Source organism: Eutrema salsugineum, unplaced genomic scaffold (assembly GCF_000478725.1).
Source record: "Eutrema salsugineum unplaced genomic scaffold, Eutsalg1_0 scaffold_4, whole genome shotgun sequence".
NCBI lineage: Eukaryota > Viridiplantae > Streptophyta > Magnoliopsida > Brassicales > Brassicaceae > Eutrema > Eutrema salsugineum.
In genome coordinates this window covers 10,770,411-10,781,752 of record NW_006256686.1, presented here as the reverse complement: position 1 = coordinate 10,781,752, position 11,342 = coordinate 10,770,411, and the positions used below count along the sequence as shown (strand labels likewise).

The 11,342-nt window shown below is 36.6% G+C and overlaps 2 protein-coding genes across 2 annotated transcripts; both read left to right on the top strand.

The window, feature by feature from the left end:
• The first annotated feature begins 1,504 nt into the window (after window positions 1-1,504).
• On the top strand, window positions 1,505-4,759 carry LOC18013669 (serine carboxypeptidase-like 48). The gene is made up of 9 exons (XM_006419019.2): window positions 1,505-1,878; window positions 2,219-2,387; window positions 2,496-2,615; window positions 2,702-2,845; window positions 2,928-3,078; window positions 3,176-3,270; window positions 3,426-3,684; window positions 4,315-4,448; window positions 4,541-4,759. The coding sequence occupies exons 1-9, from the start codon at window positions 1,535-1,537 to the stop codon at window positions 4,655-4,657; spliced, it is 1,533 nt and encodes a 510-aa protein (XP_006419082.2). The 5' UTR covers window positions 1,505-1,534; the 3' UTR covers window positions 4,658-4,759.
• A 266-nt stretch (window positions 4,760-5,025) lies between these two features.
• Window positions 5,026-11,321, top strand: LOC18013547 (probable disease resistance protein At1g12290). Its single transcript, XM_024153663.1, is given in 10 exon segments — window positions 5,026-5,029; window positions 6,089-6,421; window positions 7,758-7,775; window positions 9,005-9,081; window positions 9,083-9,535; window positions 9,537-9,579; window positions 9,582-10,432; window positions 10,435-10,575; window positions 10,577-10,801; window positions 10,803-11,321. Coding segments are annotated over 10 exon segments (2,664 nt in total).
• Window positions 11,322-11,342: the final 21 nt, after the last annotated feature.

The window sequence follows — 11,342 nt, the reverse complement described above, 5'->3', positions numbered from 1 at the left end:
ATATTTGGTTGAATCATGTTTACAATAAAATACATTCCCATTAATAATGGTATTAAAAGTTTGTTCATGATCCGTTGTTGGATGTCATTTCTTGGCTAAAATTATTATGACTTAAAGCGTTGAATTGTACAAGTCTAAAACAAATTAATAAAGTTTTATGATGTTTTAAAAAAGAAAGGAAAAAAAAAAAGAAGGCTCTCATTGATTTGTCCATGTCTACGGGATTCTTTTAACAGAAACACAATTTATAATTTATACGCAAGATTTAAATTAAAGCAAGGATTTAGACAGACAGTAAGCAAAAGCAAACGAAATAGCTAGCGTTCACACAATTTGCACACTGTCTTTGTTTGTCTTTGTCTTTTTCTAAACGAATTAATTGCACTTGCGAAAATTTATGTATGCAAAATTAAAGATTCTAATATTCCGGTAGGTACGTGTAACCATCTTAATTTAATTTTGGGGTCTGAGTTTTTGAACAAGCACAATCATATACAGATTTTTCTCGAAAGAGCAAGTGGGGTTTATCACAGCATGAAACTTAAAAAAGAAAACAAAAAGAAATCGTAAGAGTGGCTGCAATTCTGCAAACTAAGCGGGATGTTTTCGGTGCAACCAAAAAAGAAATAGAAAAAATTGAGTTTTGATAAAACTTTAGAGATTTTGGGTGAATTTAAAAATGGTTTTGATTTTATAACTAAAATCTTTTGAAGAATCAATTTAACCATAAAACTTAAATTTTTGTAGATTTAACTAAATATTTTATCTGAAATAATTTAAGAATTATTGAAAAGTAATGTTAAATTATTTTTTTAATAAAAAATCGATTATTCTTTGTGGTGTAAATATTATCTATATAAATTATGAGAACAATTACAAATATATTCTATAAATAAATAACACTTTTATCCATTTACAAAAATCCACGACGTTTCTGTTTGCAAATTTATATATGATAGACAGTTTTATCATTGACATGTTGTACCACGACAAACAGCAACATCGAACTTTATACCTCCTAGTGTCAAATATAAAATGAACTTTTAGGTAATGAACTTTTAGTTAATTACTGTATCGAAGAGGATTGCACAAAAAAACACTATGAAAAACTACAGATTTAAAAATATTTTTACAAATCACTTCCTTGCTATTTTGAGGTTTCTAAGATAACTAATTTTAGTATTATATTATTATATGATTAAATAAATTGAATTTTTCATTTTGACACGAAACATCCCAAATGTTTAGTTGAACGCACCAATACTTTTATGTAGTAAGAGTTCGAAAAATGTGAAGGTTTTTCTCATTGATTCTAGCAACCGATAACCTTTTTCGAGGTGGCAAACAAAAAAAAAAGTGGAAATCGACAATTTTCGTAAGCAAATATAATAAAAAGAAAACACTTTCACTTTTTAAAAAGAAAAACAAAATATCCAGTATGAGTGTAATAGACGAACAAGCCAACTCTATAAATTCATTTTCGTCTCTTCAATCCCATAACTCACTCACAGAGAACCCAAAAAAAAACAAAAAAATGGACTCCAGAACATATTTTCTTACATTTCTCCTCTGTATTTTCCTTTTCTCTCAATTTTCACCCTCGATTTCTAAATCTATCAAAAACGACCCTTTATCATTCTCTTCGTCGGCGAGTTTGCCGACTCTCACGGCGGAGAGACTCATCAAAGGTTTCAATTTAATGCCTCAACGTGACGTCAATGTCATCTCTGAAGACGGTTCTGAGGCTCCGAGACTCGTCGAGAGAGAATTCGATTTGCCAGCGGCGCTTGACCGTCGTGACTCCTCCGGTTTACCGTCGGTTCAGGATTTCGGTCACCGTGCTGGTTACTACAAACTTCCTAATTCAAAAGCAGCCAGGTAACTTCCAATTCAAAACCATAACCTGAACCGGTTCAAAAATGCGGTTTATTTTATATCAACCGTTTTACCGTATTTACACCAAAGACAAACCACCAATGCGGTTAACTTTATTATTCTAACTGAACCGGTTTCCTTATGTTCAATTTCTTTCACAAAACTAAACCAATCCGGTTCTGGTTTTCGATTCTTCACATTAACATTATTCTAAATCCAATGCGGTTCAAACCACCAATAGAAAGGGCTTGGAGTAATTCCGTTGACTAATTATCACCGTCTCGTCGGTAATATTGTGCATTATGAATAAACCAGGTTTCAATTGCTAAAATTTTTTTCACAGGATGTTCTATTTCTTCTTCGAGTCAAGGACCAACAAAGCCGATCCAGTGGTCATTTGGCTAACCGGTGGGCCCGGTTGCAGCAGCGAATTGGCTCTGTTCTACGAGAACGGACCGTTCACAGTCTCCAACAACTCTTCTCTTGCTTGGAACGATTTTGGTTGGGACAAGGTTGGTTAGAAAACAAAAATGGTCAACCCAAAACACGTTTTCTCATACCCTACAACTACAAGAAACCAATAATCTCAACCACTTCGCTTAATTTAATGTATATTATAGGCCTCGAATCTAATCTACGTTGACCAACCGGTCGGAACCGGTTTTAGTTACACATCGGACGAAAGTGATCTCCGACATGACGAGGATGGTGTCAGTAATGACCTTTACGACTTCTTACAGGTTCAAATTTTAATACTTTCCTCTGTTTCATCTCGTAAAATCTTTAAAAAGAGACATTCTTGAAGAATCTGAATCTTCTCTCTTAGGCGTTTTTCAAAGAACATCCGCAATTTGTGAATAATGACTTTTACATCACTGGTGAATCCTACGCCGGACATTACATTCCGGCATTGGCTTCAAGGGTTCACCGTGGAAACAAGAACAAAGAAGGAACTCATATTAACCTCAAGGTAAAACTCTACTTTTTACTCTCTGTTTCACCTTTTTTTTTTATTATACCACATTGGCTTTAACCAAACCGGTTTACATCAGGGTTTTGCAATCGGAAACGGTTTAACAAACCCGGAGATCCAATATGGCGCGTACGCGGATTATGCGCTTGACATGAAGTTAATCTCAAAGTCTGATCACGATAACCTCAACCGTAACTACGCAACTTGTCAACAATCCATCAAAGAATGCAGTAAAAAATCTCTCAAACCTCTTCTTCTTTCATAAACGTTACAAAAAAACGTTTTGATCTTAATGAAATCTTTCTCGTTTTTTACACGGTTTTTCAGGCGCTGATGGTGGTGAAGGTGAAGCATGTGCTACTTCTTACGTTGTCTGCAACAACATATTTCAAAAGATCATGGATATAGCTGGAAACGTAAACGTAAGCATCAAAACAATGTGAAAGAAGTTTACTAGATTTTGCTTCTTTTTTTCTTGAAGTAACTTACAAGTTTCCTCTAATCTGTTTTGACTTCTTTTGTTCTTGAAGTAACTTACATTTTGTTTTTCCTCTGTTTTGGCCTCTGTTTTTTGAAGTATTACGATGTGAGGAAACAATGTAAAGGAAGCTTGTGCTATGACTTCTCGAACATGGAGAAGTTCTTGAACCAGAAATCGGTTCGGAAGGCATTAGGTGTGGGAGATATCGAGTTCGTGTCTTGCAGTACTGCGGTGTACGACGCGATGCAGATGGATTGGATGCGGAATCTTGAGGTCGGGATTCCAACTTTGCTCGAAGATGGGATCAAGATGCTTATCTATGCCGGAGAATACGATCTCATCTGCAATTGGCTCGGTACGTCTCGTTTGCTATGTCCATGTGTTGGTATATACCGGTTTACCTTCCGGTTCTGATGCTTATCATAAAGCTTTGGTTCAGATTCCGGGTTTCGTATTTAAAATGGTACAAGAACTGGAATCTGAACAACAAAGTTTTTTTTGCGGTTTAGTTTCTGATTCCGGTTTCGCTATGCCTGAAAAATATTTTGAAACCGGAATCAAGATTTTACTCATAATCGTGATTAGAGGTAGGGGTGTCTAAACTGAATTTTTTTTGTTTGATATCGGTTTAGGTTTTTTAGTTTTTGAAATTGTTTGCTACAGTTCTGTCTTTGGGATATTAAAAATTATTGTTGAAAGAATTCAATCGGTTTATCTTCTATCCGGTTCGGTTCAGTGAAAAAGGTTTCGGTTCGGTTAAATAGCATTGGACACTCCTAGCTATAGTATCAGTCTAGGTTAAGAGGTTATAATCCGGTTTGTAGAAACAATGAATAGCTCATAGATTTTGGTTCTTTCGGTTTAGTTTTCTGGTTATTTGGCTTCTACTTTGTCCCTAAGAAGTCAAAACCACCCAATAACCTTTAAACCCACGTAACTGGTTTAGCTGAGATTGATTGAATATACGTTTCTTGGTTTTATGTAGGAAACTCGAAATGGGTTCACGAGATGGAATGGTCAGGCCAAAAAGAATTTGTATCAGCCGCGACAGTTCCATTTCATGTAGACAACAAAGAAGCAGGTTTAATGAAGAACCACGGTTCACTCACTTTCCTCAAGGTAAAACCAAACAAAACCCATAAACCGAACCTACTTCCATTTTGATTAAAACCTAAACTGAATTGAAATTGGGAAAAACCCCTCTTTTATAGGTCCATGATGCTGGACACATGGTTCCAATGGATCAGCCAAAAGCAGCATTGCAAATGCTTCAGAATTGGATGCAAGGAAAGCTGGGTACACCTACCGGTCGGACCGCTCGTCAGTGATTCCAAATACCGAACCGATTGAATTATTATGTATCTAGGAGACCAGTTTTTTTTTTAAAAAAAAAAACTTTAAACTAAATAATACATACTTGTGAATTAATGCTCTAAATACACAGGGAACTTCATTGTTAATCTGTTTCAATTTGTTGACTTGCTAACTAACTAAAGAGAAATAGAAAACAAAAGTTATTATTTTGAATGGTTTGCAGTATGAAGTTATAATATTTGGCTATGAATGATTTAGCTAATTGGTAACTTAGGAATTATCAAGAACAAAGTCAAAAACTCAAAATATATAACAATGATTTCGTTATATATCGGAGTCCTCGGCCTTTTGCTTGTTGGTTGTGAAAGTTGTCTAAAGAATTATGGGTAAGAGGATGTCTAAACCTGAGAGTTAGGTTGTGAATGAAAGACTTGTCGTAAAATGCAATGATAAAAAAAGATTGAAAGTGTTCGATGCGAGGACCAAGCTATTAAAGATCGTTTCATACGTTACTGCCAGGAGGTACATCTTCTCTCCAAAGTACTTCTACTAATAATTAATGGTTATGGAACTTTTCATAACAAACAGAATACTTCATTTCTGCCTCACAATAATAAGTTTGTATCATTCGTTGCTAGCATTAGGTCATTCCAATCCCCCGGAGGGAATAACAGTTTGTAGAGGCAAGCCGGTTTCCTGTGAACTGCAATGTTTAAAACCATTCAGACCAAAGACATGCGTTATTATGCCTGTTTTGCTCTCGTTTTTATTGGATTGTATTAATAATGTGTCAAGCAAAAGGGTCAGACTTACCCTTTTTGCATACTTTATCATCTGGGGTTTACATCAGAATTTTCTTTCTTTTATCCTTGTTTTCATTGTACCTTACCATTCATGCCTACAGAAAGGCATTGAACTGAGAAACATTTTTTCCATTCTGCGAAAAAAAAAATACTGACTTTGATGGTCTTAGATCTGAATCATTACATGTTCGATTTTGATCTAGTATTTGTGTTCCTCAATGAAATACTGCATTCACGTCATGTACAAAGTCAGACAACTTTGTTTTTGCATTAAAAGTCAACATTACTTAACTCATAGTTAGGTAAACTTCAATCAATGCAATTGGTTCTTTCCTTTCCTTTTTGAAATGACAACTGGTTAAAATTTATAAACAGTAATTGTATCTGGCTGTTTCAAAGAATGAAAAATGACTGCCAATATTAATCATGTATACTACTACTGCTAATTTATTCTCTTTTTTTGTTGTCTCTAGTTTGAGTATGATCCCTTTGATTGATTGAATTTAAAAGTCCATTAGTTGGGGAAGGTTTTGTTATATTTATAAATTTTCTTGCTAGATAATCTTCTTAACATCTTATCAGCAAAAATTCTCGATTAAGCTTCCTTGGTTGTACTGTTAATCTCTCTCTGTGTGTATCAAGTGCACGATGGGTGGTTGACTGAGCACGGTACTGGTGGTTGTGTATCAATCCAAATATCTTGTGATCAAGTGTTGAACCATGTGGGTAGCTGCTTTTGCGGAAAAGGAAATTATATTCAAAACCTTGGGAAGAATCTGGTGGCTCTAGAGGAATCCATGGAGGACCTCATGGCTATGAGAGAAGATCTGCTACAAAAAGTGCAGATCGCGGAGGACGGAGGCCTACTAAGGCTTCATCAAATCAAGGTATGGCTCACGAGAGTCGTCACTATCGAAAACCAATTCAAAGACCTAAAAAATGTTGGAAGTGTTGAACTTCAAAGGTTGTGTTTTTGTATCAGAGATTGTATATCTCTGGTTTATTTTGGTTTATATTGGTTATTGTATTTGGTTTAGTTACATTCTCACTATATAAGAGAGCTTTATTTTAACAATCAGATTAAGGAGAATAACAAACTTTTACGACTTATCTTCTTCGTTCTCCTTCACCTTCTCCAACACTAACATGGTATCAGAGCAGTGAGAATCAAAAATCCCACTCGATTCTGCTTCATTCTTCCGTTCTTTGACCTTGATTTCTCGTCGATCGTTGATTTTGTCTTGCTCTTCGGTTATTCCGCCGTATTGAGCTCGATTTTGTATGAGATTCTTGGCAGTTCAGCCTTATTCCAGATCGTTTCTCCTGATTGATTCGATTTCAATCATTTTCTTCGGTTATTTTGCCGAATGGTGCTTGGATTTTTCCAAGTTTCAGCTCATGATTGCTCCGCCGATCTGTTCGGAATTCTTTCATTCGTGAAGGTATATCTTCGACTTTAATCAGCTCCTTTGTTGAGTTTATTTTCCTGAAATTCAGTCGATCCAAGTGTTGCTTCGATTTATCACGGTGTGTTTGATATCGTTGTGCTTGATCTGTGATTGCTTCTGTGATGGATTTCTATTCGTTGTATCCTGGCCTTTTTGAGCGTATTGCTTCACCGAGAGAGATTGTTGTCGATGCCAATCTATTTGGAGAAAATCCATGGTTGAAATTGATGACAGATTTGGATTTTCTATACGGATCTCTTCCACGGCCACCGGATTTACGATCTACTGTGGCGTGTATGTGGTTTCTAAATTCTTTCTCTAAGCATATAACTTCTGGATATCTTTCTGTTGATGATGATGTTGCGATATGAAGATTATCGGAATGTAGATGTGTTGCTAGAGAAATGGAAATTTGGTTAGGAAGCTTTCAACAAAATCTAGAATATGGAATTGATGACGGATGGTTAGTACTGTTGCTACAACATTTAGTCTTCACATTCAGAACATATGTGCAGCTGGTTTTAAGAGAATGCAACAAGGATTGCTTGATTCTCCTTTGTGACCTCTGCAAGTTCACAAAATTCAGATTCTTTGTTGAGTCATCTACTGTATACTGTGGTGTTGTTCATGCACTCTGTATAGATTCGGCAGATGGCTTTCAAGATCAAGATTTTTCTAGACAGGGGGAGAATCTTAAGTTTGCTATTGATATAAGCAACTTAGACCTCTGTGAAGCTAATTACTATGGCTTTCTTTACTTGGATTCGCTGGTTTGTGACATCGATGTGAAGATATTCATGAACTTTGGAGGATTGCAAGTGATAGATCCTCTTGATGATGGTTCATTTGATGGCCTTTCTGCCACTCTAATTGCTGCTCTAGTTCAGCATTCAAGCCTCTTTGTCAAGTCAGAAGCTTGCCGTTTTGAGGCGTTATTGATCTTGGTTATTGAGAGATTACTTCAGTTTCACTCTTGTGTTGAAGCACATTTGAGGCGAATGGAACAGGGGTCTTCATTAATAGAACAGAGGTCTTCATTAATTGAGAGATTACTTCCGTTTCACTCTTGTGTTGAAGCACAGATGAGGCGAATGGAATGGAGTTCTCCAGTACTTGAGATTTTATTTCAGTTTCAATCATACTTGGTATGGAGGTTATGATACTATCATGCAGTGGCGGAGCTAGTAAATTTTTTTACCAGGGTCAACTTTAATATACAATGTATTTTAAATAAATTTTACAGGGGTCATTTAGCTAAATTTTTAACATTTCATATATTTTTTAAGAAAAAAATACAAATATATAAAAAAAAATATGTATTTCACCTGGGTCAATTGACCTCCCTCCAACCTAGCTGCCTCCGCCACTGCTATCATGTTTGAAGAAGGGCATCCGTAATGACGGGAATCTAGGAATGAATGGAGATGAATGGTCTTACCTCAAAATGGTCAGATCTACATGTCATATTTGGATCACAAAGTTGTGTTTCAAGACAGAGGGAGATCTGGCCTGGATTGGCTACTTTGATTCATGAAGTTGATTGTGTTTTTGCTGGAAAGGGATTATGCTTTGAATAAAAGATGTCTCTCTGGTTGAAGTGATTTCTCTTCGTTATGCTTGGATGTAGCAGTACAAATATTCACTGTGAGTTGGTGTTTGCCTTTGTGTGCAACACTTGAGTTGCTGGTGACAGAGTCTGCTACAGCCGCATCTAAGGTCTTTATACAAAGACAGAATTGTTTTGTGATTTTCTTGGATTTATGGTTGTGGCTATTTCTAGTCAATTTTGCACATGGATTGAAATCCTCTATGGCTCATCACCGAGACCACCAGAAGTGCAGTGTGACTTCAGTTCCAAGCCCCTCCAATTTCCATGGAATTCTCAAGTCCAAGATGAAAGTCCCTTCCATCTTGAGGGGAGTATCAGAGATTGTATATCTCTGGTTTATTTTGGTTTATATTGGTTATTGTATTTGGTTTAGTTACACTCTCACTATATAAGAGAGCTTTATTGTAACAATCAGATTAAGGAGAATAACAAACTTTTACGACTTATCTTCTTCGTTCTCCTTCACCTTCTCCAACACTAACAGTGGTCTTTGTTCAAAAGACTTAAGATTGAGTTATAGCTACGGGAGAAAAGTGTTTTTGATGTTGAAGGAGGTTGAAAATCTCAAACGTAGAGGTTTTTTTTGAAGTGGTGGCTCAGCCAATTAAGCCAGTTTTGGTGGAGGAGAGACCTATTCAACCGACAATTGTTGGACATGAAGCAATGCTCAAAAAGGCGTGGAGATATCTTATGGATGATGAAGTCAGAATAATGGGTTTGTATGGCATGGGTGGAGTAGGGAAGACCACCCTTCTCACGCAGATCAACAATAGGTTCTGCGACTCCAATTATGAGGTTGACATTATAATTTGGGTTGTGGTGTCTAGTGATCTACAAATTTGCAAGATACAAGAAGAAGTGGGCGACAAAATAGGATTTAAAGGTGTGGAATGGAACCGGAAAAGACAGAACCAAAAGGCAGTTGACATACTGAATTTCCTAAAGAGAAAGAGGTTTGTGTTGCTGTTGGATGACATATGGAGGAAAGTGGAATTATTCGAGATTGGGATCCCAAATCCAACAAGAGAAAACAAAAAGCAAAGTAGTATTTACCACTCGGTCTACAGGCGTATGTGCGAGATGGAAGTCCAATGTCTGACGACAAATGATGCGTGGGATTTGTTCCAGAAAAAAGTTGGACAAACAACATTAGCAAGTCACCCGGACATTCTAAAGATCGCAATAAAAGTTGCTGAAAAATGTTGTGGCCTGCCACTGGCGCTAAACGTCATTGGAGAAACTATGGCATGCAAGAGGACGACACAAGAATGGAATCATGCGGTTTCTATCTAAACAACATACGCTGCAAATTTTAACGCCATGGAAGAAAACATTCTTCCAATTCTGAAGTACAGCTATGACAATTTGCACGGTGAGCAGGTGAAATCATGTTTCCTCTATTGCTCTCTACTTCCTGAAGATTGTCAAATTTATAAAGAGGGGTTGATAGAGTACTGGATTGGTGAGGGATTCATAGATGAAAAAGAAGGAAGAGAAAGAGCACTAAACCAAGGTTATGAGATAATCGGTACCCTTGTCCGTGCATGTTTGTTGTTGGAAGAAGGAAGCAATAAGTCATTTGTGAAAATGCATGATGTGATTCGTGAGATGACACTATGGATAACATCTGATCTTGGTAAGAATAAAGAAATATGCATTGTGCAAGCTGGTATCAGTTTATGTGAAGTGCCAAAAGTCAAGGAATGGAGAACTGTAGAAAGGATGTCTTTGATGAATAATGAGATTGAAGACATATCTGGTAGTCCCGACTGTCCAGAACTAAGAACATTGTTCTTCCAAAAATCCGGACTGTCAAACATATCGAGTGACTTCTTCCGGTTTATGCCTAGGCTAGTTGTTTTGGATCTATCAAGGAATCCACGTCTCTGTAATCTGCCAGAGCAAATATCAGAGTTGGGTTTCCTTGCGATATCTTTAACTTGTCATTTACAAACATAGAGCGTCTTCCTATTGGTTTATATGAGCTGACAACTATTATAAGGTTAAATTTGGAATGGATGAGGAGACTTGAGAGTATCTCTGGGATATCAAATTTGTCGAGTTTGAGGACATTTGTTACTAGGATATTCTGGAGTGTCGCTAGATATCAACTTAATGAAAGAGCTGGAGCTCTTAGAACATTTGGAAGTTCTAACCGTAGATATCAGGTCAAGTTTAGTTGTAGAGCAACTGATAAATTCTCCTAGATTGATGAGATGTATTCAAATGGTTTGTATGAAAGAGCTTGGGGAAGAATCATTCATCATTACTTTACCAACCATGGATAATCTCCAGCAATTCGTTATATATATGGGGTTGTGGAATGAAGGAGATAGAGATAGATTGGACAACTTCATCATGGAATAGAAGTTCCACAACTCCATGCTTCTCTAACCTCGGGAAAGTAATTATGAAATACTGTGATGGTCTAAAAGATTTGACGTGGCTGCTTTTTGCTCCAAACCTTACATATCTTGTCGTTGATAACTCAGAGCAAGTGGAGGATATAATAACTGAAGAGAAATTTCTGAGTAGTAGTATCATCATTATTCCTTTTATGAAACTAGAATACCTTCACTTGTCTCATTTACCGAAGCTGATGAGTATCTACAGAAGACCTCTGCCTTTTCCATGTTTAAGGGAAATCCAAGTAAACAACTGTCCAAAGCTAAGAAAGATTCCATTGGATTCTAACAGTGGCGTTGCAAGTAAAGAACTCGTCATAAAATTCGTAGAGAAAGAATGGATGGAAAGGATTGAATGGGAAGATGAAGCCACGAAACAACATTTCTTACCTATGAGCCAAGAAGGTCTCTAAATTCTTCCGATAAGTCATGCT

Coding starts and splice junctions, on each gene's coding strand:
- LOC18013669 (XM_006419019.2), top strand. CDS start 1,535: ATGGACTCCAGAACATATTTTCTTACATTTCTCCTCTGTATTTTCCTT. Junction 2,616..2,701: donor ACCTTTACGACTTCTTACAG/GTTCAAATTTTA, acceptor CTTCTCTCTTAG/GCGTTTTTCAAAGAACATCC. Junction 3,079..3,175: donor ACAATCCATCAAAGAATGCA/GTAAAAAATCTC, acceptor ACGGTTTTTCAG/GCGCTGATGGTGGTGAAGGT.